Raw genomic sequence first — 27,410 nt, 5'->3', positions numbered from 1 at the left:
GGGTATTATGCTTAGCGAAATAAGTCAATAGAAGAAAGACAGCTATCATATGATCTCCCTGATATGAGGAACTGGAGATGCAACATGGGAGGTTTGGGGGTAGGAAAAGAATAAATGAAACAAGATGGGGTCAGGAGGGAGACAAACCATAAGAGACTCTTAATGTCACAAAACAAACTGAGGGTGGCGGGGAAGGAGCGGGGTAGGGAGAGGGTGTTGGGGTTATGGACATTGGGGAGGGTATGTGCTATGGTGAGTGCTGTGAAGTGTGTAAACCTGGTGATTCACAGACCTGTACCCCTGGGGTTAATAATACATTATATGTTTATTTAAAAATTAAAAAAAAAAAAGAACACATGTAGCGCACATGATCTGCCATCAAGGCATCTCAAACTGTGCCCCAGCATGCTTTCCCTTAATCCTGTTCTGTCTGGTATGTTTCTTGAGATTCCATTTTATAATATAATTAAAATCACTGACAGTTCGGGCACCTGGGTGGCTCAATAGGTTAAGCGGCCAACTCTTGATTTCAGTTCAGGTCATGATCTTCGGGTGGTGAGGTTGAGCCCCACGTCAAGCTCCAGGCTTAGTGTGGAGTCAACTTGTCCCTCTCCTTCTGCTCCTCCCTCCACTCATATTCTCTCTCTCTCTCAAAATCACAGACTTAGGGGCGCCTGGGTGGCTGAGTCGTTAAGCGTCTGCCTTCAGCTCAGGTCATGATCCCAGGGTCCTGGGATCGAGCCCCACATCAGGCTCCCTGCTCAGCAGGAAGCCTGCTTCTCCGTCTCCCACTCCCCCTGCTTGTGTTCCCTCTCTCACTGTGTATCCCTCTGCCAAATAAATAAATAAAATCTTTTTTAAAAAATCACAGACTTAAATGAAACCATGCAATGAATGTTATTCTGCTACACAGTATTCTGTAAGCAGAATACTAAACTGAATATTCTCTGCCTAGAAAAATCCTACTCTTTTTCAAGAACACCTTGGTTATCACCTATAAGAACTTTTCCTCACATTCTCCTATCTAACATGTTCCTTAATCTGTTTGCCTCTATTAGACAGAGCGAGAGCATTCTTGGTTATTCGATTGTTCTTTGACCCCACTGTGGTATTATAAACAAGGATGGTAAAATGGAGTTTTTCAAAAGCCTGTTCAATTTGCCCATTCCACAATGAGACTGCACAAAGACAAGTACAGACTCTGGATGCAGATCTCTTGAGGACAAATCCTAGCTGTGCTTCCTACTTGCTCTAACCTTGGCCAGCTTTCTGAGATTCAGTTGCCTGATGTGACACAGAAGTAGTGATAATATCCATTTACAGGATTTGAGGAAACTTGAGTAAGACATGTGTTGAGTATTTAGAACAATTGTACAGCAAATCTTCTTAGTGAAAAACAAATGGAAGAAATCTCAAGGAAAATGTACAAGAGGTAGATCTCTCACACCCATCTGCACCTGCAGGGGTAAGAATGGCATTCTACATCATAAAATTAGGTTAGAGATGCCCCTCCCATAAGATTTCAAGTAACAGTCACAATAATATATGTTTTTCTCTGGTCTAATATAGAGACGTGTCTATATTAAAAAGTATGACTCGTTGTTGTGTATCTAAACCTGTCCATGTAAGTGTTCTCTATACGTGGAGACCTGAAAGACCCCTGGATTCCAAACATTATGGTCAAGCCTGAGAAAAATAATTTCTAAACCGAAAAAGCTTTGTAATTCTGGTTCTTAATCAATAGGTGGTTCCCCTGGCTGATAGTGTCTTAATAAACCTCTCTGTAATTCTAAAAGGTGTAAACACTTGTAAGATTTTTCTATCCCACATTAAGAGGGTCATTGGGACTTCCCGTTATAAATATGCATTAGAACAGAATGAAACCCATTCCTTCCCTGAATTCCTTTAAAAAAGAAAATGACTTCTGGTTAAAGCTAGTTGACCCGAGACAAGTGCTTTGCCCTCAGACTAGAGAGTTCCCTAAAATGGGAGTAAAGGAATTAAAGGCACAATAACTAAGGGAAGGGAGTTAGGTGAGAAATTGAAACCAAAGTCTGAAAGAGCAAAAGTGGTCTGGGTGCTAACTGCTGTAGCTGGTGGCCAAAGACCCCAGAGGCAAGGAAGGAGTCCATCCAGTATATCCTGCAGCCCTGAGAGGCAGTGGGGCCTGGGAGGGAGACTCAAGCATTAACCAGCAGGATTGCTTGAAAGGCAAAATACTGAACGCCCCCATGCGCACCCATGCAGGAGACTCGAGGCTGCTTAAGAAAAATAAAGATGACTCAGGGGGAAAAAGCCTTCATCCTCAGGCATTTGGGATTCACAAAGCCAAAACCATAGATTTTCAAGCCCATCTCATTAAATGGAGTTCCACACTAGCACCTCAGTCTCTTGCCCTTAAGTAGGAACAAACAACAGGCCACAAGCGTTTGCACAAACCTACCGCAAGAAGGAGTAGAACCAAGATGAGCAAAGAATAAAAATGACCCCAGCATACACAGAAATAGTGCTGGGGACAGAAGAGAGTTTCCAAAAAAACAAGTATTGTCGTACAGATAGGAGCATATATTGTTTCCAGGATGACATGAAGAAAAGATCAGAAAATAAGAACCCAGTGGGCCTGGAAATTCGAAATGGTTGTTAAGATTAAAAAAGAGATGACAAAAAGGTTAGTGAAAGTGGTTATAAAATAAGAAAATTTTCCCAGAACACAGTGGGGGAAAAAAGGGGGACCCAACCAACTAAACTTGAAACCCTCAATGTCTAAAACAGTTATTCAAATCTACAGATTCAGAGGTAAAAGGAAGTGACTCAAAAATATATACTCTGTTCAGTTATTCATGTGTGAAGGCAAGATATTTGTGCAAGATACACTGTGCTGAGCAGAGCATAACCTACACCTGAAACTAATGTAACATCGTGTGTCAACCAAACTTCAATTAAAACAAATCGTTGTGCAAAGGCTCAAAAAATATTTCTCTCCTGCACCATCTATGCTGGTCACACAATTTTCTTTAAGATTTTATTTATTTATTGGAGTGAGAGAACAAGGGAAGGGAAGGGGCAGGGCGAGAGGGAGAAGCAGACTCTCCTCTGAACAGGGAGCCCAACACCGGGCTCGATCCCATGACCCTGAGATCATGATCTGGGCCAAAGGCAGACACTTAACTGACGGAGCCACCTAGATGTCCCAGTCACACAATTTTTAATGCCATTTCTTTACTTCTGGGCAAAGGTAAGCTGCATCTTCCTGTCTCCTTGGACTAATAGGTATCACTTTGGCAGAATTCCCAGCTAACACCTGATAAGCCATGCTCACTTCTCCTCTGTTACAGTGGCTGTCATTTCATATGGCTGCTACTCATCAGCCAGAGACAGAGTCAAAGGTGAGGGTTCCCTGAAGCAGAGGTCACTGACCCACTGAAATTGACCCACATTGACCCACACTGACCCACTGAAATTTTAGAATTGTTGTTGCAATAGAATAATCTACCCCATTCTTACTGACACATTCTCTAGAAAAATTATTTGATGATATACTACAAAAAGAGAAATTAAGAAATCAATACCAGCAAAGTTTTGTTACAAAGGAAGTAGAAGGCATCACCCAAACCAGTTAAAATAGTGATGTCTAAAACCTATAAATTTTATTTGAAAACAAAAGCACATCTCAAAGGTTATTTTTTTTTAATTTTTAAAAGATTTTATTTATTTATTTATTTATTTTAGAGAGAGAAAGAGAGATCACAGAGGAAGAGGGAGAAACAGACTCACCACTGAGCAGGGAGCCCAATGTGGCGTTCCATCCCAGGACCCTGAGATCAGCTCAACTGACTGAGCCATCCTGGCGCCCCTCAAAAATTACTTTAAAATAGTGAAAAAATAAAATTAGATTAAAAAATGAAAAAAAAAATATTTGGTATAATTCTTCAGGGAATAAATAAATAAATAAAAACAAAAAATAAAATAGTGATTCTCAAAGTATGGTCTGGAGACCCCTGGGATTATATAAGACCCTTTTAGGTATGACCAGGGTCAAAACTGTTTTCATAATAGTACTAAGACATTATTAACCCTTTTCCTCTCTTGTCATGTCACATATGTATAGTGGAATTTCCCAGGGAATACATGTTCTGTGGCATCGCAAAAGATTGAATGCAGAGCTGATAGGAGAATCTAGCTATCTTCTACTGAGGCAACTATTAAAGAGATCTGTGAAAATATAAAGCATTGCTAATCTTCTTATTAATTTACTTTCTTTTAGAAAACACAGTTATTTTTCATAAAATATGTCATTTATATTAGCAGGTAATGAGTACATTATTTTTTTAATGAACAAATAAATATTTAAGTGCTCAGTTTTAATTCCTAATATGGCAAATATCATATAGATGTAATCATATAGATGGGATTCTCACTGATTTCCTATTCTCAAATCATCTAAGAGATACTGTTTGTTCAAAGTAATAATAGCAACTATGTGTTTAGAACATTTGGATAAGCAAAATGACAACAGCAATGTTGATAAGGACAGGAAGGAGAAGTTGGTGACATTCTAAGATTCCTGCATCTCCCGTGAAGCAGGACAATGTAATTTGAAAACATGGATATGAAGAAAATAAATGATATTAAGCAAAGTAAAAATAAATAAGTAAATAAATAACTAACAGATATGACTAGTTGTAAATATATATTGCAACCTCTAGGGAAAGCACTAAAAATGTTTTAAAAGAAACATAATTCATATACCAGGAGAGAAGAGAAAATGGGGTCATAAAATGTTCAAATAAAACCATAAAAGGCAGAAAAAGATAAGAAGAAAAAGTAGAAACAAAGACAAAAATAATGAGTAAAGAATAGTTGCAAACATGTAGCTATTAATCCAAGTACACAAATACTCTATATGTGCATGATCTCAATGTAACAATTAAAAGACAAAGATCAATAGAGTGGTAAAAATAAAACAAAAAAACACCCAACTATATGCTGTCCATAAGAAAGCCACTATAAACATAAAAACATAGATAAGGTGAGAGGGAAGGGATGGAGAAAGATATATCATGCCAGCGTTAATCAAAGGAAAGCCATAGTAGCTATATTAATTTCAGACAAAGAAGGCTTCAGAACAAGGGAAATTGTCAGAGCTAAAAATGAGCATTATATAGTGATAGAGGGGTCAGTTTCTCCAGGAAGACACAGGAATCCTTCATATGCATGCAACTAACAAAGTAGCATCAAAGTACATGATCCAAAAATTGATAGAACTACAAAGAGAAATAGACGAGTCCTCTACAACTGTTGGAGACTTCAATGCCCCTATTTTAGTAATTAAAAGATCAAGCAAGCAGAAAATCAGTAGGAATATAGTTGACCTGAAAAGCACCATCAATCAACCTGATCTAATTGCCATTTATAGAAAATTCCACTCAACAACAACAAAATACACATACCCCTCAAGCTCACATATGCCATAAAATATGCCATATTCTGAGCTATAAAACATACCCTAAAAATTTTTAAGGATAGAAGTCATTTAAAAATATGTTCTTGGAGCATAATGAAATAGAAGTAGAAGTAACAGATAGCTGGAAAATTCCCGCAAATACTTGGAATTAAAGAACACACTTCTAGGTTAAAGAGGAAATATCAAGAGAAATTATAAAATATTTTGAGCTAAATGAAAATAAAAACACAGCTTATTAAAATTTAAGGGATGTAGCAAAAGCAGTGCTTAGGAAAATATACAGCACTGAAGGCACATATTAGACAAGAAGAAAGATCTAAATGAGTAATCTAAACTTCCACCTGTAGAAAACAAAGAAAAAAGAGAAACTGACACCTAATGCAAGCAGAAAAAAATAAATCATAAAAATTAGAGTAGAAATCAATGAAACTGAAAACAGGAAAACATGGAGAATATCAATGAAGTCAAAGCTGATTTTGGGGGGAAAATCAATAAAATTGATAGACCTCTAGAAAAGCTAACAAAGAGAGAAGATAGACATTACTAATATCAGAAATGAAAGAGGGATCATCACTATTAATCCCATGGATGTTAAAAAGATAGCAGAGAAATAATACCATGGAAAACTCTACGATGAAGAATTTGGTAGAAGATGAAACAGACAAATTCCTTAACATACACAAACTAACAAAGTTCACACAAGCAGAAACAATCACCTGAATAACCTATATCTACTAAAAGAATTGGATCGATGATTAACAGACCTCCAAAAGGGGTGTCTGGGTGGCTTAGTTGGATGAGCACTTGACTCTTGAGTTAGGCTAAAATCATGATCTCAGTATGTGGGATCAAGGCAGCATCAGACTCCTTGTTCAGCCTGAAGTCTGCTTGTGATTCTCTCTCTCCCTCTCCCTGTGCCCTCCTCCCCAACCCCACCCCACTCATGGTTGTGTGTGCACACACGCATGGGCTCTCTCTCTCTCTCTCAAACAAACAAATAAATAAATAAAATCTTAAAAAAAAAAAGATCTCCAAAAAAGAAAAGCACCAGACCCAGGTGGTATCAAGAGCGAATTCTATGGAACATTTAAAGAATAAAATAATACCAGTTCCCTCCAATCTCTGCCAGAAAATAGAAGAAGAGGCATCACACCCCAACTCATTTTATGAGGTCAGCGTTACCCCACCCTCACTTCTCAGTGCCTTCTTTTCCCTGCCTGGAGGCCAAGGACTGGCTGGACTCAAGCATGCTCATCTCCCATCTCTCCAGACCAGGTGAAGGAGCAGCTGTGGGCTGCATCCTTGGCTTCCAGGAGGGAGGGTGCTGGGTGCTGAGGACTTACCTGGCTTTTCTGCAACGGTGGGTGACTTTCTGGGGTATGGCCAGCACTGGAGTTGGGTTAGAGGGGTTTCCATACCCTTCTACATTACTTTAATTTCTAACAAGAATGTGTTGATGTCTTTATCTTGTATTTTTAGAAGACAAATTCCCTCCTTCCCTAGTCAAATGTGTAACACCCCGGAACAGATAAAGCAATGTCTCCCTCCCTACCTGGTTGCCTTTGTCAATATCGGATCTGCTTTCACTTCCCCTAACTAGTTGGTGTTTAGGGGCCCTGCTTAGATGATCTCTGAGCAGAACTATCTCCCGGCTACCCAGAAACCAGAAGTTTCATAACAGGCATCCAATTTCAATGTTACTTTTTCTAAAAGAAACTTTTCTGGGCAGAGTTGTCTTTGGGGGATTGGGATAGGGAGAAAGGAGATGTGGGAGCAATGAGAAGATTTGTAGGGCATGGGAGTCATGGAACCCCGCAGTGAGGCCTCAGGAGGATCAGTTCCACCCATGTCAGTCCAGCTGCATGACTTTTGCAAAAAAATAAAAGGGTGACATGAGTCAAGGTGGCCCCAAGTTTCCCCAGCAGCTAATCTGCTGTGATTTAAGAAATCTGATCTGCCCATTATTGATTTAAGTGGAATCTTTTTCTGTCATATACCTGTGGAATGAGTCTGGGAAGACAGAAATAACCAATGTAGACGCCAACCTTACGGGAGATAGGAATCAAGGACAGGAGGTGAGGACTGACCTGCGGCTGAGCTGGCTGCCTCCACTCGCCATCTTCCACTGCCAGCCCCACTGGGTCATGGAGCTAGCGCAGGATCAGCCTTAAGCAGACGTTTACTCCCTTTGTGCCTCCGTGGAGCTCTGAGGAGAATGTCTACCAATTGATTGATCTCTCAAGTGTGGCACCTAAAGGGTAAAAGTGAAATCGCTGAACAGCGTGATGTGACTGCACCGACACGACATCCCCCTCCGTGCCCAATTTCTAAGGCAGTTCTCAGCCCTGGGGACGAGGGGCAAGGCCAGCTAGGTTTCCACGGCAGACAGGTCACTGTTTGTGCAAAGGAAGGAGAACAGGTTGATTTCACGCAAATAGATCCAGGTTGTTCGTGGTGAGGGGGCATAGTATATGGGGGCAGGAAATGAACCCCATGTTTGCCCCAGCCTCTCTCTGTTCAGGTGGTCGTGAGAAAAAAGAAGGAAAGCCAGACATTTCAGATCTTCTCTGAAATGGTGGACTGGCCTGGCATGGTACTCAGCCTGAACCAGAACAGCATTATAAGATGGGAAAGATGTTCCTCAAATTGCCGGAAAGCAGCCAGAGGCCAGAGAAAACTCCCGACTCCTGCAACCAGAGGGAAGTTCCAAGTTTGAGCAGAGAGGCCTGGTGTGCCATTCTAAGTTTTCTTAAATACACAGGCACTTTACAGATGCATCCAGGGTGATGAGAAAAACTGAGCTTCAACTCATCACTGAAGTCGGGGTGACAGGCTTCCCAAGGGATGGGGAAAGGGTTTGGTACTGACATTACCTAGACCTTAAAGGACGACGTGATGCTAGCTACCAAGGGCATCACATCCATGTTTGTATGTAATTTTTTCACACGTAGCCAGCCTTTCATTCTGTAAAGGATTTGAAGCCACTTACAAAACCACACTGTATCAGCATAAAGTTGGAAGATAAAGAAACAGGAGCAAAGCACAAATAAAATAAACAAAACTGGAGGACTAGAAATCCTGGTAGGACAATGGATCCAAGACAGGCAAATGGGAGCCAAGGCATCTGTAGAGTCCAGGGCCTCTATCAGCACAGTGGGCCAAAGCAGGTGAGGCCTGGGGGACCAGAAGCAAAGCAGGATGTTTCTAAAGTATGTTCCACTGAATTCTGCTTCTTCTGGCTCATTATAACTGTGCTAGAAATTTGCACAGATCTGTTTGCAAAGTGTAGAGGGCCAGAGACTTCTACCCTTCTGCACACTTCAGCTCTTTCTTTCCTCCAAAGAAGTGAACATCCATCCGGGTGGGACAGATTCCATATTCTGGAATATTGATGAGGACATCCTTACCCGTGGGTGGGGCCTACAAGCTTAGCAGGTGCTGCACACACATGGGACCGCCTGCAGCCACCTGCTGCCCGTCCCTTCTCTCTCTCTCTCTCTCACTTTGTGGGTCAAAGGAGCTGTGAAGCTGAGCTGAGTGGCCCAGGCAAGGCCTGGCACAGACTATGAGAACCCACTGCAGTGTCTCCTTTCTCTCCTCTTCTTGCCCTTAAGCAACAGGCAGACCCAGGCCACCGCTCAACTGGACAATGACATAAATGTACCAGCTTCTTTTGCTTAGAAACACAAGGTCTTTGGCATTCCTCGGGGTACTCCCATTGAGTTTACAAGAAAGCCCTAGTTTGCGGTATCCTGCATTAGCCCAGATAACAACAGACAGGAATTTTAGCTTGTATCTCCCTCTATCTTGTTTTTCTCTATGTTCACTAGAGAACCAATCTCCCTGAGATAACAGATCCTGGACCAAAACCATCTATGTCCATCAGATAGTCCCTGGTTCCTAACACAGGGTAGAGTTGTTTTCTTTTTTCTTCCCTATGACCCGTGAGATAAGAAGATTCTGGCCTCTGTCCTGTCTCCAGATTTAGGCCAAATAGGTGGGAACCTCTGAAGGCCAGTCAATGCTTTCTTTATAACTGAAAAATTCCTCTCCATCTTGTTAAGTGTGCTAAGATCTGGCACTTAGAATTGTGTAGTCCTAATCACAATCCAGTGCTAGAAGTTAATATGCTACCTTGCTCCTTGCCAAAATCTACCAGACTCCATCTTTGAACACTAATGGGATGTTCACTCCATTTGTGTCTAGACAGGTAAGATAACCAGGCTCAGACTAAGCATACTTCTGTGAAGACTCGTTGCCCACAATTCATTCTGATACCAACTTTTAGTCAGTTGGAGTTTTGGGGTATGAGTAATCAAAACTGACACTGGCTAACTCAGGCAGAAAATCAACTTCTTAGATGTATGTTGGGTAACTCCCAGAATTTACAGGATGACCAAGGACTGAGATAAGAAAATAAGCAGTCTGGGCAGTAAGATCCTAAGCCCAGGTCATTCCACGGACCTCAGATCCATGGTATGTGGCCACCGATTTGGCAATATGTTCTTTCCATTCTGGTTAGAAAGGAGGGTCGGAAAGAGTTTTAGTTCCTGCATGACACATAAGCACACTCATTTACAGTTTTGTCTCAGGGTTATATTAACTCACCTGTCCTTTGTCATAAAATAGAAGAGATCTGGATCACCTGGACATCCCACAGAACATCACACCAATCAGTTACATTGGTGACATCGTGGTGATCAGACAGGATGAAAGAGAGCTGGCCAGCACACCTGCTGAAGAGGAATAATATTGACCCTCAATCTCAAGAGCATCATGACGACCCCAAGAAGCCATATATCAAAATGTACATACTGTATTTTTTCATTTCTGCAAAACTTTGATACCTGCAAAAAGAATCTGCAATAACAGGAAGCACATCAGTGACTGACTGATGCGGTTTTTGGGGAGGAGGTTATTTGCAAAGGGTATGAGGAAACTTCCTGGAGTGAAGGAAATGATTTATATTTTAATTGTAATTATGATTACATTGTTAAAACTCATCGAGCTAAACAGACACTTAAGATGAATGCATTTTTATGCCTCAGTAAAATTGAGCTAAAAAGGAATTATGCATAATTTTAGTAAATTCTCAGAACATTTATCACTGAAATAAATAGCTCAACTTTTCTCATTAGTACTGTATTCTCAAGCATGCATGGCTTAGATAAAAACATCTTTCATCTTTATTCACATCTTTTTCTAGTTTAATCATTTCCGTCTGATCTGGCGTTGTTTCCTCATCTGCTTCCCCCCCCCCCTTTGCCTTATCTATCTCTGGGGGGGTCTAAAGGATGGGATTCTTGGTTCCAGGCTGGGATGTCCAATGTCCATGAGGGGATTTTCTAGGGTAAGTGGAGGGCTTCAGGTAAATGAAGTGTGACAATTGTACAAAATGGTCTGATTCCCTCTCGCTGCCCACACCCCTGCACCACCCAGTGCTGTATGCTACCGAGCACCGCAGGACCCTCTCAGCCGTGAGCACCACATTGTGTCCTGGGGCTCCCTCTATTACCACGGGCTTCCTGAGTCTCCTATGCTTCTGTCATCCTTACAGTGCTGACCTGCCAGCCCCAGGGCTGGGCCTGTTGCTCTAGAATATGCCTGGGTTGCTGGTGCCTCCATAACAAGCACGGAAGGGCTCTCACTTGAGCCTGTGAGCCCTGGTTTCAAGATTTCTTAGACCCCAGAACCGTTTCTCCCTTTTTTTCCCCCCATGAGGAGTATGGGTGTCCTGGTAAGGGGAGCTCATGGGTAGAGAACATTTGAGAATTATTGATTTAAATAAAGTTAAACAGATTTCTGTGTTCTCACAGACCTTGCATGCCAATGTACATAAGGAATCTTTAAAGGGTGTTTGGAGGGGGTATTCTGCCTTCCCTGAAGCGGCTGTCTGGAGTCTTCTCCTGGTCCCAGCTCTTAGACCTGGCTTCCTCACATCCCCTGCTCCCAAATGTCTGCCTGGCCCCTGGTCACTTTCCTGCCCAGAAGTCTCCCTACCTTTACATGATTTCAGATTATTTTTTTTTATTTTAAAGATTTTTATTTATTTATTTGACAGACAGGGATCACAAGTAGGCAGAGAGGCAGGCAGAGAGAGAGATGGGGAAGCAGGCTCCCTGGCAAGCAGAAAGCCCAATGCGGGGCTCGATCCCAGGACCCTGAGATCATGACCCGAGCCGAAGGCAGAGGCTTTAACCCACTGAGCCACCCAGGCGTCCCATGATTTCAGATTATATTCAGGTTCCCTTTTATCTCAACTTTCTCAGACAATAATTTTATCCTGACAAATTATGGGCATTTCTGAATTACCTCCCCTCCCCTTTGGTTTCCATTTGTTTTTTGAACTTTGATGGTTTCTAGTAAATTTATTCAGTTGTATAACCATCACCATACTTCAGTTTGGAAACATTTTCATACCCCCAAAATTACAGAAGGAGAACAAGTCCTGGGGAAATAGAAGTGGGTAGGGAAGCATACAGATTGTAGATTCCCAGCTCCCTCCCATGGCCCCTGGGGCTGGACCCTAATGCCTCCTCCCTCCTGCCCAGCCCTCCCCAGGCTGATCCAGATGGCAGCACTCCCCACCTCCCCCAAATGCCCCCGAGAACCTCACAAGTGTCTGGACGGTGATGGAGGAAGGCAGCAAGCACTGTCTTCAGCTTCCTGCACGATCTGCTCCAAATACTTTCACTTTTCTTTTCTCCGGAAGCCTGGCCCTCACTGCATGTGGCCAAGTACAGACTTCCTGTTTCACCCCTGGCATCCCCCTGCTGTTCTCTCTTTCTCCCTCACTCTTCCAGGAGTGATTCCTCGCCCAGACCCTGGACCGGGAAAGGAGCAGAGCAGGTTGGCAGACCCAGCATCCGGGTGGGTTTTTGTCTTGGCTGCTTTATTCTTCATGTTTGGTGATTGGGTTCGGAGAGCTGATTTCCAGCAGCAGCTACAGGATAGAACCAACGACTCAAACTGTGAGCCTCTCTCTTTGTAAAATATTGTCTTCCAAACATAGAGAGCAAAGTGGGATTTAACCAGAGACTCTGAAAAAGGGGGACAGACGTGGGAGTAGTGGGGGAGCAGAGACACAGCTCAACACTTTTTTTCCTAAATTCTAGCCTGTTGTTGTGGATGGAACCAAGATTTGCTCTCTACTCTCCTCTTCGTGTTCTGTGATTTGCACTCTGCCCCAAATGGGCAACTTATTTATTATTCATCGTGCAAGTGACTAGAGGTAGTTGGTGGGAAAGAGATAATAAAGAGAAAACATTTAATTTCCTCTCTAGTGTTTCATGAACTTTTTATATATTTTTCTTAAGTACATTTATGATTGGTTCCTTGAAATAAATTCCTGGAAATGGAATTTGGAACTCAATGAATACATGCTTTAGAGCATCTGACCCTGATGGCTAAATTAGCCTCCCGAACATTTGGACCTGTTTACATTTTCACCAGGAGCATTTGTGATTATTGCTTTTATTCTTTATATGGAAAAATTTAATAGGCAAACATTATTTAGTTTTCAGGATGCCTGGGTGTTTCAGTGATTAAGCATCTGCTTTCTGCTCAGGTCATGATCCCGGGGTCCTGGGATCAAATCTGGCATTGGGATCCTTGCTCAGCAGGGAGCCTGCTTCTCCCTCTGCCTGCTTTGCCTGCTGCTCCCCCTGCTTGTGCGCACGCTCTCTCTCTCGCTCTCTCTCTCTCTCTGACAAATAAATAAAATCTTTATAAAAAAATTATTACATTGTCTTCTTTTGTACTGTCCCAACTACTAGTGAATTGCCATGTTTTTATATATTTATTGCACACTTGACTTACTTGCCTGTTTATGCCTTTTGCTTTTTTTCTATGTGGATGTTTATCTATTGCTTATTCGTTTTTAAGACTGCTTTACATGATAAAAATCTGAACACTTGCATACAAGACCCAGTATCATGCACTAGTAAAAAATGGGGCTTAGGGTCGCCTGGATGGCTCAGTAGGTTAAGCCTCTGCCTTCGGCTCAGGTCGTGATCTCAGAGTCCTGGGATTGAGCCCCCCCCCATTGGGCTCTCTGCTCAGCGGGAAGCCTGCTTCCCCCTCTCTCTCTGCCTATCTCTCTACCTACTTGTGATCTCTGTGTCAAATAAATACAATCTTTAAAAATATATACATATGTTTAAAAAAAATGGGGCTTTAGTCAGACAAGCTCTGTTTTACCAACCTTAGGCTAGTTACTTAACCTCTCTGTGCCTTGCTTCCATTCTTGAGAATCATAAGAGACGAAGAAAAAGGAACCTAGTGGATATTATGTTCTGAATGCTGTAGTATAATTAATCATCCTAAATGTAACCCCAGGGCCACTTCCTCTTCTTACCACCTGTTCATTCTGGCTTTCTCTTACTCTGTGTTGATCTTTGAAGTATCCTTCCCCATTGGATGGATTCTGTCTGTATCAGGGATTCTAGATCTCCCTTCCACCTGTTCTCAGTCTTCCAGGATTTCTTCACAATTATAGATCTCCCATGGTGTCTTTTCTTTCTCAGGACTGTTATGGATTATCCTATTTTTACGATATGTTTCTTTTTTCCTGTCAAACTTACAGGATGTGGGAATGAGTAGAGAGAGCAGGGATGCTCTGTCTACCACTGGTATTAACCCTGGAACAGTCATTACTTACAGTTTAACTTTCAATCATACACAAAATGAAGTTGGAAAGTTGGAATCTCTGTTTTGTTTTAAAAAAAAAAATCTCTGGGTGGTTGAGTTTTTTTGTTAGTACTCTTCTTGACAATTTGTCAGGAATGTCATCTGTAAGTTTGCTACCTATTATAACATGAATATTTTCTCCTGGCCTATCATAGCTAATTTTTATAAATGTCGCATGAGCATGGGAAAAGCCCATGTCTGTTCTGAGATATGAAATTGATACATATAATAAATCAGTTACATTGCCTTTACTAATCATGTCTTTCACGTCTTTCACATCTGTTTATGTTTGTCTTGCTTTTGTGTCAAAGATTATAGGTGGGTTACTAAAGTTTCTACATATTATCAGGTTTTCGTCTTTCTACTCATTACCGGGTGGTCCCTCTTTACGAGCTTTGTTAGTGTTTGCCTTAAGTGACTGCTCAGGCAATCTTAACTCCTTTCAATGTAGCCATGGACGATAGAACTTATGACCATAAACCTAGAAGCAAAAAGTTGGAATTTGTTTACTTTCTACCACTTCCAAGTCATATGATTTAGGGCAAGATAGTAAACACCTCTATGTCTCAGTGTCCTTCACAATATAATGGGTACAATCACAGTAACCATCTTGCAAGTGTTTTGTGAAGCTCAAATAAGCTAGTGCACGCGAAACCCTTAGAACAAAGTTTGGCACATAGAAAGTACTCAATAGATATTGGCTATTTGAAATCTGTTTTATGTTTACCAGCAGCCCCTTTGGGATTTCGCCATCATATTCTTGGTTGCTTTCCATCTCCACGGTCGCTGGATGTTGTTATTGCCTCCTATGCCCATGAGCCTTTGAGGCAGGCATTTTGCTTTGCAGACTGCTCAGGGCTGCCTTTGGGACCAGGATGCTCGTCTGAAGATGGCTACTGAGTGCAGAGAGCAGCTCCCCGAATTCCCAGAGTCTTTCTTCTCTTCTCATGCCTCTTTCATAGGATGCTCACCATGACCAGGGCCTTGGAAGAGGCTCTTCTCCAGCACTTCATATACCAGAAGCTGGAAACTGCCTATGCCATATACAAGCCATTTCCCTTCCTTGAAGGCTTCCGAGACAACTCCTTCATCACAGAGACAATGTACAGGGTGAGTCATGCTGCCTGCTTTCCCATGTCAGCCCAGCCTCACCAAGGAGCCCCCATCACTGAAGTTACAAGCCCCAAACTCCTAGGGCTTCTGGAGCTCAAAAGACCTATTCCCAAAGGCTCATTGTCAGGGAAAGATGGGGTCACAGGGCCTGCCATACAAATGACCTCGACCAAGGTTATTCGAAACAAGAGAAATGTATTATCTCACAGTTTTGGAAACCAGAAGTACAAAATCAAGGTGTTGGCAGAGTTGGTTCCTTCTGGAGGTTCTGAGGGAGCACCCGTTCCCTAACTCTCCTGCCTTCTAGTGGTACCAGCAACCTTTGTGTTCCTGGGCCTATAGAAAAATCACCTATAATCGTGGTTTCAATCTCCACATCAGGCTCTACATGACCTTTTCCTATCCTTGTCTTTTCTCCTTCTCTCCTTTTACAAGGACATTGGTCATTGTGATTTAGAGCCCACTCTAGTCCAGGGTAATCTCATCTCAAGATCCTAATTTAATTACATCTGCAAAGACCCTTTTTGCAAATAAGGTCACATTTATAGGGTTCAGATGGACGTGTCTTTTTGGAGGAGTGACACCATTCAACCCACAAAGGGCACCCTCCCAGTTCCTAAGAGCTTGTTGAGCACAATCCATTCAGATGTGAAGCAAGGCAGGCATTGGAAGATATGACTATGCAGACCAAAAGGGCATTCTTTTATAATTTGGGGGTTTTCTTAATGCATTTCCTGAGCACCAGGCCCAGGGAAGTGCATCAGTGGTTGAACGATCTTCTCCCAGTCTCGGCCTGGTTGGTTCCAACCCCTCTTCACATCACAGCCCAGATGTCACTACTCAGAGAGGCTTCCTCAACCCACTCATCCAATTGATTTCTCCAAGAAATCTATGCTTTCTTTTCATAACAATTTTCTCAATAGCAACTGGGCATTTCTTTAATTTGTTTATTATTTAATACCTATCTTCTCCACCTGACAGTGTCCCTCGCTCAGCATGGGTAGCACCATGTTTATCTTATCCATTGCTTTCTACCCAAGGACTAGTCTAGTAGGTGCTCAGTGTTATGTTGTTAATTTTCCTGCCATGTTTCTCCTTTTGGCCAGCTTCTCCTGAAGAGGAGTTCTCTGGATGAACCCATTCAGGCTATCCCAAGTCCAAGAGATAGAACAGAGGCTAACAAGCAATTGCAGAATTGCCCCCTTGTGACCAACATCTTGATCCATTGCTACAGAGTTCTGCTCAGAGCCTTGGAGAATTAATGATGCAGTAGCAGCCTCGACTCCCCTTTTCCTTCCCTAAAATTTCTCTCTTCCCTCAAATGTACCTAAAATAAGGTTCACAAAGCAAACTTATTTTAAAACTTATTTATTCCTATGACTAACAATCCAAATGTATGTGAAGTTCTAAAAGTAAACATGTGGAACTGTAACTTTTCTATCTTAGAGTTTAACCATGCATTTGTGCTAAATTCCTTCTTAACAGAACAGAATACCATTCCTACAACTCAGAAAACCATAAATGTGTAATAAACTTCCATTCTGTTTTATAATCATTTATAATAATCCTCAACTCCATTTTTTAAGGAATCCTTGGAAGCCTGTAGAAATCAGGTCCCCGTACCCAGAGTAGTGTACAACATCCTCACCCACCTGGAAAAGACCTTCAGTCTGTCGATTCTGAAGACGTTGTTCAGCCGAATTAACCTGCATGAATATCCCAGTCTGACAACTATTCTCAAGGGCTTCAGAAGAGGTACGAGGCTTCTTGAATATCTTTTGGGCTATAAAAGCATGCCAGAAGCTGCTATGGTCAAAGTTTGGGTTGGCTTTCAGCCCCCTGGAATTATACACTTATAGTGCCGGGTTCTTTGGAGAGATAGGGAGCGTACTCTGTCACGGGTGCACCAGGAAGAGCAGCCTCTGGCCCCAGCTCTCTAAGATGAATTTCTAGAAGACACATTTCTGTCTTATCTGTTCTATAATGTGGGGGAAAGTTGTCCAGTTTACCCCACTGGGGAGTCTCTAGGGAAATGCAGTTCCAGAGACTTAGTCTGGCAGAAGGATGAGGAGAGCCAGAGGGGAAGAGAAATGAATAGGGATGGACAGTAATTATCTTTTTTTTTTCAGTACTTACTATGTACCAGGCATTGTCCCAAGCCCTCTATATGATTACCTCATATCATCTTTATTATTATCCCATTATTATCCCCATCTGACATATGAAGAAGCCGTTATTATCCCCATCTGACATATGAAGAAATTAAAGCTCAGAATAAGTTTCCCAAAGTTACTTGTCTGCTAAGAGCAGAGCCAGCTGTCCCACTTGGGGTTCCTGGCACCAGGGCCTGAGATTTCAATCCCCTTTTAAATAAGGACAGGTGGAAGGCAGAGTGTAAACCTGGAGGAGAGGAGAGGGAGCTGAAGTCAGAGAGAGGGTAGAAGAAGGAAGCAGAACGTGATGCACACTGGGAACAAGAACAAGCTGTATAGATAAAGAGCAGGAGAAAGAGCAAGGACAGGGATGGGAAGGAGGAGGCCAGGGCAAGAGGAAGAGGTGACATGATCACTTTAGGCTTAAGGCCTAAAGCGCATGGTTCACTTAGCTGAGAACAACAGGAAGAGGACCAACAGGCCACCCTGGATTGTAACATTTTATTAGTGGGATCACCACTGTTAACAGCAAGAGGTTCCTCCCCCAAAGAAGAAATGACTCCTTGAGCTAAAGGGGCAGCAAAAAAGAAAAGTGCCCTTCCCTGTCAACCCAGGTGCACTTGAGTCCATGCTCTTGGCATCATCGGGATGGCATGAGGAGGACTGAGTTCTCAGAAACCATGCTAAGTCAGTCTGAAAGCCAGAGGCACCACACCCTGCAGTGCTCCCCTCAACCTAGCCAAGCTCACGCATCTTTCTGGATCTGCAACTCTAAGCTTTTGTTCTAGGCCCCTCTCCAAAATCCCACCTTAATTCTTTTTTCTGTTCACTGGTTGAGACAACTTAACTCCTGAAATAAATGATGGAGAAGAATCATAAGAGAAACCTGGCAATTGAAGGAATCACATACAGAAAGCCAAGGGCCTAGAGTATTGAGGATGGGGTGGAAAGTTGGTGTGGCCCACCATAGGGTGTGAGGCAGGGATCACGAGGCTTGTTCTGCAGAAATGAGCATAAACCAGAGTAGAAAGGATGCACCATGTGAAGGAATTTACATTTTATCTTATTTGCTACAGGGAGGTGTGATGTGTTTATTTATTAAAACAGGGACATGTATTAAAATTATAACAGTATACAAAATTGTCTAAATTCTGAAACCAAAATTAAAGAAAAACTGAAGAAAATTAAATCTTTGAGTTCAAAGTGAAACTCAGCTTTATGTGGGAAATGACTTCGGTATTAGACCAGAGGCCTAATGCCCAAATCAAACACATAAATAGAAAGGGGCCACAAACAGAAGATGCTGGTCATGAATGGGTTCTACACACCTGAGGGAGGATGAATCACCCCATGCCCCCAACTCTTTGGAAGTCCTGTACAAAGAAATTCCCTAATAATTCTGAGTAGCCAGGGCGTTGATGTGTGTTCCTTCACCGATCCCAGTTGTCATTGCCTACGGAGGATGCAACAGAGCTGTGCTGACCCTCCTCGAAGCTCCAGCCAACCCAGCAGAAGGATGCTCCCTCCAGACGCTGCTGCCACTGCCCCCGCTCCAGAGCCACCAGCCCCCTTCACCCAGTGTCACTGAACCCAGTTCATCAGCACAGCATAGAGCTGAGATCGTGGGTGAACCATCCAGCCCTTCTGACCCTGCTGTGGCTCTCCCCAGAGCTACCCAGGAAGGAAGGATCCTTCCAGGTGAGGGAAAGACTTTGTCTGACACCTGTGCCTCCCTGGCCTAGTGTACCTGTGGTCGTGTCTAGAAGCCCAGGGTCCCACCTTTTGGTAATCTTGTCCATCCCGTGTGCCCACCTACCACACACAGCCTTCTCCAAGAAGGACTATGGGCCCTGTCAGGGACTTGGGGAAAGCCTAGAGCCCAAACACCTGCTTCCCACCCCTGGAATAACCCAACTCTCTGCCCTGGGGCATTGATGCTTCTGTCCTGGCTGTTTTTACCATTTGCTTTCCTCCCTGATATGCTGTCCCTATACCCTGTAATGATTTTTCTTCCTCTCTTCAATGCCCGACGACAACTTAACATCCAAAATAAATGATGAAGAAGACCCACAGGAGACGTTTGGCTCTCCCCCCAACACTGTTCAAGGTAATATTGCTTGGGGCTGACTTGGTTTAGCTCAGAGTGGATATGAGGGGCAAACATGCACCTGCCAACCCAGAGGCATGTAGCAGAAGCCCAGAGAAAAAGAACTGGGTGAGATAAAGAAAAAGAAACAGGAGGACCGATGCCCCAGCTCAGCACAGGACTACTTGTCAGGGATACCTCCACAACCAGTTTGATGCCATGATGTCCACCAATAACAGTGGTCTGAACTGACACGAAACTTGTACAATACCCCTCTCTGTGACCCTCACTAAGTTTCTCACTTTCTGGTTACATGGGCCTTCCAGTCATATTCATTTTTATGTGGTTTCGACTCTAAGAGTAATGTTAGTGAAATTATTAGAAAAGATGATAGGGGCACCTGGGTGGGTCAGTGGGTGGAAGCTTCTGTCTTCATGATCCTAGGACCTGGGATCGAGCCGCATCGGGCTCTCTGCTCAGCAGGGAAACTGCTTCCCTTCCTCTCTCTCTGCCTGTCTCTCTGCCTACTTGCGGTCTTTGTCTGTCAAATATATAAATAAAATCCTTTAAAAAAAGAAAGAAAAGATGATAAAACGTTGAAGGATCTGCTGATTGAAAAATCTGCTAAAACATTGAAAGATTTAGTTTCCAAAATTGTGTTTCGTATCTCTCCCAACCATCATTATTAAGGACATTGATTCATTAAATGTAACCATGGAGTATTACCTGGCACTGTCGAAAATGGTATCATGGATTCTCTAACACTGAGCATTAGGGCCCCATTTGGTCCAAATGTTTCCTTCATTCCTCTAATACCCACCATCCATATAAGATTAACATAATCATGAAGCCAATGACAACAGAAGATTCTATCTTCTAGACTACCCAAAGAAAGAAATCAATTATTAAATTAGGTAGTAATGAATCACTGTATCCTATACCTGGAACTAATATAACACTGTATGTTAACTACATTAGAATTAAAATTTAAAAATAATAATAAAGTTGAAAAAAATTGTAAGCAGCTAGTTGAAAGGAAATGATTATTGACTCTCCCGCTCTATCCCACCTTGCGGGCCTTGGTGTTGAGTTGGCCCCATCGTTTTTACTGGCGGGAGTAGATTGGTGTTGTTTCTCTCCCTCTGATCCTTGTTTGCTGGTCCTAGGACATGAAATTCCTCTTCTTCCTTGGTTCAGTGTCCGGTAACACTCTGAGCCCCCAGATAAAAGATAACAAAATGCTCAAAAGATGCCCCACCAGGCTACGTGCCAGGTAATTTTGATGTGGACAACTTTAGCTTGCCTTAGTTTCTGTGTCTACCGAGAGACGAGGTCATTCAGGTCTTCTTGAGACAGGGCTCTCCTTGCCACTCTAGACCACCATCTTTGGGCTGTGCTCCCAGCCTTCGGGAGCTCCTACATGCAGGAGACCCTGGGGTGGACAAGGGAGACAAGTCTGGGAAAGGAAAACCTAGAGTGGGGTCACTGAAGATGAGAGGCAGGAGCCCAGTTGGTACCCACTGGGCCTGGGCTACAAGCATCACTAGGAGGTCTGCTAAGCACAAGCATTCATTGCCATGAGTGCTGGTGGTAGGAACCCTGGGGAAAGAACAGGAACTGCGTCAGAGCAGAACTGTGTAAGTCACCCACACTCTGAGGTCTTTGCAATAAGGTAAATTTCAAAACTGCTCCATCCAAATGTGAAGGAAACAAAATCGCTGTGTGGCCCGGGTGTGGATGGTTATTTTTCCCAGTCCCCACTCCGACTGTGGAGAAGTTTCAACTTTAAAACCAGTCATTTCTATAGCATTTCGATTTTTAAGAATTGATAAGATTAAAATAATTTTAAATGGAACAAATTATTTAAAATGTCTCATGACTGCTTGCCAAAATCTGAGATTGTTCTCATAGCACTGTGCAAACGAGAAGGTGACAGTCTTACTTGAGATTTATAATGGCTTCCAGCCCTTCCGTCTTCTCAGTGTGGCAAAAAAGTAGAACTTTGTATTTATTTGCTGTTAACACGTGCTTACAAGTAGAAGTTAGCTCCTGCTTTCTTGGTCCTTGTACACAGAACTATCAAGACTCTTAGCTTCCTTCACTATTTTTCAAGGTAAAATCATGACAAAGAGAAGGTCCAAAAATATCCATTCACAGACCTCTAAGCAATAACATGTATTTTTCCTATGGCGAAGACATTCCCCTTCATTGAAGCCACCAGAACTCAAGGTCAGCCCTCACCCAGCTCGAAGCTTCACTCCGTGCATGAGGGCGGCTGAGAACCCTTCTTCCTCTCTTCCACTGAATAAGGGGAGCCTCTCGAAACAGGTCAAACTGAGTCTTCTTCTGTGTGACAATTGTTCCCTGCTTCACGGGGATAGCCGCCTAGGCAACTCTAACCACAAATTGATCACATCAAGGCAGAGCCAGGGGGCCCCATGGGCTGGCAGAACCCCAGCCCATGGTGACGTGTTCTGCACCCTCCTGCTCTGCCCTCAGCTCCCTCAGGACTTTTCCTTCAGCCTGTTCCAAGCTCTGAACTGAATTCTCTTTCCTTTGTTAGTGATAACAGATGACTCTAATGAACCAAACGACCCCGGAGAGCTCCAGGAGGCATCCAGCATACCTCCCAACAAGAAAGGTAAGGAAGGATTGCCTTTCTCCTGTAGACATCAGGAGCGTGAATTTGGAGATACTTTCTGCTTTTCTGCTATTTTGTCAGAAGCTCCCACCATATGGTTGTAGTCATGATGTACACATGTTTCTGCATTCACTGTGTCTTCCTTGAAGGCTTTCGTGAAGACTGTAGGGAAGCCAGGAGGCACTGAGGGCCTTTGAAATATGTATCCATTGCAATCACTTTCTCTGAAATCATCAAGGTCTTCTTTGCCCACAACTTCTTGAAGAGTTAGTCACACCTCCCTCTAACTGAAAGTGGGTTCCCCTGAGAGGACACTGCTTTCTCTCAAGATAAGGCTGCCTACTGTCTGCTCTCACTCTTGGCGGAAGGCAGGGAGGATGTCCACTGCTTGCTACCCACCAGCCCCAGCCAGCCCCTTCCTCCTCCATCCTCTACTTTGAGGCTTAACCATTCAAATGAAATACTCCTTCCCTCGTCATCACTACCATCCTTGACTTGCCCCCAATTCCTCAGCACACCCCAAAGGCTGACTTAGAATTTTTCTATCAGTTCAAGTCCTGCCACCATCCTGGACACCTTCAAGGTACACAGGGATAAGAGTACCCTCAGATCCTTCTTCAGCTCTTTTCCAGTGACTTCTTCCTGCACCAATTCTTGGCTCCTGCACCCAAAGACAACCCATCAGCCTTCTCATCATTGAAGCCGGGCTTGACCTCCCAATAATGAATTTCAGAATTCTCTTTTTTGACCTCTAATCCTTAAAGTCTGCTGCTTCTACAGCCATTGTTCCATCTCTGAGCTCTCCTCCTCTGACCAATCTTTAAAAATTAATTCGAGAGGCACTTGGGTGGCTTAGTCAGTTAAGCCTCCAACTCTTGATTTTGGCTCAGGTCATGATCTCAGGGTTGTGGGATCAAGGCCCGTGTTGGGTTCTACACTCAGCACAGAGTCTGCTTGTCCCTCTCTCTCTGGTCCTCCCCCAGCTCACATATGCATGCTTTCTCTCTCAAATAAATAAATAAAATCTTTTCCAGAAATTAATATGAAGGTATCCCTGCCTGGTTTCTTCCTTACAATTTGTTCCCTCTGGAGCTGTCCTTCAACTTCATTTGGATGACCAGTGCACTGGCCTTTCTCTTTTCTGGTTCATTATATGCCCTCTTCATGCCGCTTTATACAAGGTTAAAGCCCACAAACCATCACTTCAGTAACGTCTTGCTGATATCTTAATCTGCCTTGACTCTCACTGTCTTTTCCTAGTATTCTCTGGCAGGTCTTGGAGGGACCCCATTATCGGCTTTCTGCATACTGTGTCTGAAGGCAGGTACTGCTGGGGAGAGCCACACAGCAGGACAGAGCACATGGGCTGTGTCTTCATGACTCCAGCATAAATGACCCTCCCATGCTGCCTGACAATTACACTTCTTGCAATGATCCTTTCCAACCCTGAGCTTTTTCTTTGAACTGCCGACCCTCTCACAACCTCTTTTTTCTTAACAGATTACTTTTCCTCCTACTTCATAGAAAGGCTCAGATAGGAATCCCCTCAGTTCCTGCTACCAACCAGCAAACTCTAACTGCATCTGTCCCCTCCTCTCTGGTTCCCTCTTTCCCTCTATAGCAATCCTTCCACCTCCCCTGATGAAATCCATGACCCTTTCTCTTTCCTGAGAATTCAGCAACTCCCTGTCACAGGATCTGCATTCAACCACTTGCCAAGCTTATCATAGCTCATGAAAAGAGCTTCCTCTTGATTCTCAGCTCACCTCACCTGCTTCCATAGTTCTCTCCTCCATCTCACAACCAAACTGCTAGAAATGAGTTAGCTAAACTCATTGTCTACATCTCTTCATGTCGCTCTCTCCTCTGCCATGTTGGAATTTCTTCTCCCTCATTACTCCATGAAGCAGCAACAAGTAAGGTCACCAGTACCTCCTCACCACTATGGTGTGAAGACTGAAAGGGAAAGCTGAAAATTATCAACAGGTAAAGTTGGCAGGTCTATGTTTGTAGCCATGAAAAGATGATCTGTACCCTTTCTGTTTAGGAAAGAAAAGAAAAAGATGTATCTGGTCAACTCCAAAAAAGAGACGCCAGAAAAAAAGCCTCCCAAAAGGTAAGATGAGAGAACAAGAGGAGGTCAGAGGCCACAGACACCTCATGTTTGCAGGTCAAGGTGTGGGAAGTTGAATTTTATTCTAATAAATGAGGAGACATTGAAGAGATTTCATCAATAAAGTGACATGATCCCATTTTATGTTTGACAAGAACGGTTCTGGGGCTGTGTAAAGAATGAACTGGAAATGGAAAAGAATGGAAGCAGGGCAATCCATTTGGGGGGCAGATGTCACACAAGTGGATAGAACTCTGGATTCAGATCTGGCAGTGGAGATGGGGACGACGGCCAATTCCAGACCAACTTGGAGGTAGAGTTGAAAGGCCTTGATAAACTGGAAGCTGGGGAGCAGAAAGAAACGAGGCCTGCTCTTCAGTATCTGGCTTGAATGGCCGGGTGGAGGGTGGCATGCATTGCTTAGAGAAGATGCAAATAATTGGAGGAGAAATTTTAGAATTTTCCATTTTTTTCAAGATTGGTGTTAGCGGTCTATGACCTTGTGCCAAGACAGTAAGTTTTTTGTCAAAAACTGTGAAGGGTCTGGGATGGTACCCCACTTACACTGGCACATTCTTTAGGTATATGACCACTGCAGGAACCCAGGCACCTGAATCCAAGGGGAGAGAATTCCTTATTAATATTCACAACCAGCTCAACATCCAGAGTAACTTTGCAGCACCTAACCCCCCCCCCACATGCAGACCCATAAGCAATGAGAAGAGAGCTGATGGAATCTTTCTGAGGGCAGATGATATCCCACAGACAAGAGACAGAGAATGAGAATGGTGGATTTTCTGTTTATGGACAAGGACAACCATCCTCTTGCCCTCCTGAAAGGAAAAGAAAAAAACAAACAAACAAAACAAAACAAACAAACAAAAACACCCCTTTTGCTGCTTTGAGATTAAGATTGAAACAAGCCTAGGTTCTCACCCTTAACTTTTGGAGTTTAAATGCCTCTTTCTTTTTTTTTTTTTCTTTTTTTTGTAAATATGTGTTTATAAGGATTGCTGTGTGAAACATGAATATGTGTACACGTACATGTGTACATAAGCATACAAATGTTTATATTCACAAAGTTTTCTTTAGTCATTTAACAAATACTTCTTTTTTTTTTTTTATTTATTTTCAACATAACAGTATTCATTGTTTTTGTACCACACCCAGTGCTCCATGCAGTCCGTGCCCTCTCTAATACCCACCACCTGGTTCAACCAACCTCCCACCCCCCCATCTCTTCAAACCCTTCAGATTGTTTTTCAGAGTCCATAGTCTCTCATTGTTCACCTCCCCTTCCAATTTCCCCCAAATGCCTTCTCCTAACTCCCCATGTCCTCCATGCTATTTGTTATGCTCCACATCTTGTTATGCTCCACTTACCATAAGTGAAACCATATGATAATTGACTCTCTCTGCTTGACTTATTTCACTCAGCATAATCTCTTCCAGTCCCGTCCATGTTGCTACAAAAGTTGGGTATTCATCCTTTCTGATGGAGGCATAATACTCCATAGTGTATATGGACCACATCTTCCTTATCCATTCGTCCGTTGAAGGGCATCTTGGTTCTTTCCACAGTTTGGCAACCGTGGCCATTGCTGCTATAAACATTGGGGTACAGATGGCCCTTCTTTTCACTACATCTGTATCCTTGGGGTAAATACCCAGTAGTGCAATTGCAGGGTCATATGGAAGTTCTATTTTTAATTTCTTGAGGAATCTGCACACTGTTCTCCAAAGAGGCTGCACCAACTTGCATTCCCACCAACAGTGTAAGAGGGTTCCCCTTTCTCCACATCCCCTCCAACACATGTTGTTTCCTGTCTTGCTAATTTTGGCCATTCTAACTGGTGTAAGGTGATATCTCAATGTGGTTTTAATTTGAATCTCCCTGATAGCTAGTGGTGCTGGGAAAACTGGGCAGCTATATGTAGAAGAATGAAACTTGACCATTCTCTTACACCGTACACAAAGATAAACTCAAAATGGATAAAAGACCTCAACGTGAGACAGGAATCGATCAGAATCCTAGAGGAGAACATAGGCAGTAATCTCTTCGATATCAGCCACAGCAACTTCTTTCAAGTTATGTCTCCAAAGGCAAAGGAAACAAAAGCCAAAATAAACTTTTGGGACTTCATCAAAATCAAAAGCTTCTGCACAGCAAAGGAAACAGTCAAGAAAACAAAGAGGCAACCCACAGAATGGGAGAAGATATTTGCAAATGACAGTACCGACAAAAGATTGATATCCAGGATCTATAAAGAACTCCTCAAACTCAACACACACAAAACAGATAATCATATCAAAAAAGGGCAGAAGATATGAACAGACACTTCTCGAATGAAGACATACAAATGGCTATCAGACACATGAAAAAATGTTCATCATCACTAAATGCCTCTTTCTAAGAGGCAGAGAAAGCCCAGGTGTCTCCAGGTTTTACTAAAGTTGTCTTCAAGTTCTGGGCTTCACCCCTTTTGATGTGTAAATACCTATGGAGGGAGGACTCCCCCACCCCTGCCCCCACTTTGGATTTAACTTTGGGAAGTTAACTTTGGGACTTAACCTAGGAAGTTAGCCCTGCTCTAGGCATTGGGCAATCTCAGGAGATGAGAAGTTTTATTATCCTTTTAGATCAGACAGCAATTGACTAGCTATAGCTCTCTTTCCCATGATATGTGAAGAGCAAATGTGTCTAGGTAAGTGAAAGCAAGCGTTCCCTACCTTTATTCTGTATGTATTTCATGTCTCTGGGGTTGAGGGCTTCTTACAGAAGCACTGAGAAATCAAGGGAGTTTAATTTCCCCACATTATGTCACTTTGGCACTTGATAAAAAATCAGATTCAAAGATATAAATATAAGCCCTTGGCAAAATGAAGGCATCCAGGACCATGGGAAAGAGAACCCTAAACTTGACAAGCCCCACCTCAGGCATTGCAAATCCTCTGTGTTCCAGACTCTCACACCGTCACAGGGCCCCTCAATTCTTTAATACTTTGCACTCTCCCTACCAGAGGCACCTAAGGACCCTTGGATTTCTCCTGATCCATACCTAGGCCCTCAGGAACCTGGAGAGGTACTTTTTAACACTCCCCCTGCGCCAAAACAGACCACTTGGCCATTTTTACTCGGATACAGCCACTGC

The 27,410-nt window shown here is 43.0% G+C and overlaps 2 protein-coding genes across 6 annotated transcripts in view; one reads left to right on the top strand and one right to left on the bottom strand.

The window, feature by feature from the left end:
• LOC111146010 (SP140 nuclear body protein) overlaps nucleotides 1-12,159 on the bottom strand; it is a 72,649-nt gene extending 60,490 nt beyond the window's left edge. For all 5 annotated transcript variants that reach the window (XM_022501411.1, XM_022501712.1, XM_022501564.1 and 2 more), the window contains exons 1-3: nucleotides 12,081-12,159; nucleotides 10,073-10,200; nucleotides 7,552-7,715 (exon numbers count right to left, since the gene is read on the bottom strand). In XM_022501411.1, the coding sequence (XP_022357119.1) occupies nucleotides 7,552-7,610 (59 nt within the window). In that variant the 5' untranslated portion in view covers nucleotides 7,611-7,715; nucleotides 10,073-10,200; nucleotides 12,081-12,159. The remainder of the gene's footprint in view (nucleotides 1-7,551; nucleotides 7,716-10,072; nucleotides 10,201-12,080) is intronic.
• A 68-nt stretch (nucleotides 12,160-12,227) lies between these two features.
• The window catches only part of LOC111146300 (SP110 nuclear body protein), a 35,744-nt gene continuing 20,561 nt past the window's right edge, over nucleotides 12,228-27,410 (top strand). The window contains exons 1-7 of the mRNA XM_022501832.1: nucleotides 12,228-12,334; nucleotides 15,115-15,262; nucleotides 16,852-17,020; nucleotides 18,862-19,116; nucleotides 19,481-19,525; nucleotides 22,068-22,145; nucleotides 24,193-24,261. Of these exons, the coding sequence (XP_022357540.1) occupies nucleotides 15,116-15,262; nucleotides 16,852-17,020; nucleotides 18,862-19,116; nucleotides 19,481-19,525; nucleotides 22,068-22,145; nucleotides 24,193-24,261 (763 nt within the window). The 5' untranslated portion in view covers nucleotides 12,228-12,334; nucleotide 15,115. The remainder of the gene's footprint in view (nucleotides 12,335-15,114; nucleotides 15,263-16,851; nucleotides 17,021-18,861; nucleotides 19,117-19,480; nucleotides 19,526-22,067; nucleotides 22,146-24,192; nucleotides 24,262-27,410) is intronic.

The sequence above is a fragment of the Enhydra lutris genome, unplaced genomic scaffold (genome assembly GCF_002288905.1).
Source record: "Enhydra lutris kenyoni isolate GAN:26980312 unplaced genomic scaffold, ASM228890v2 scaffoldscaffold1, whole genome shotgun sequence".
Lineage (NCBI taxonomy): Eukaryota > Metazoa > Chordata > Mammalia > Carnivora > Mustelidae > Enhydra > Enhydra lutris.
Note: the sequence above shows the minus strand (reverse complement) of the source record. Positions and strands in the feature narration are given on the sequence as shown.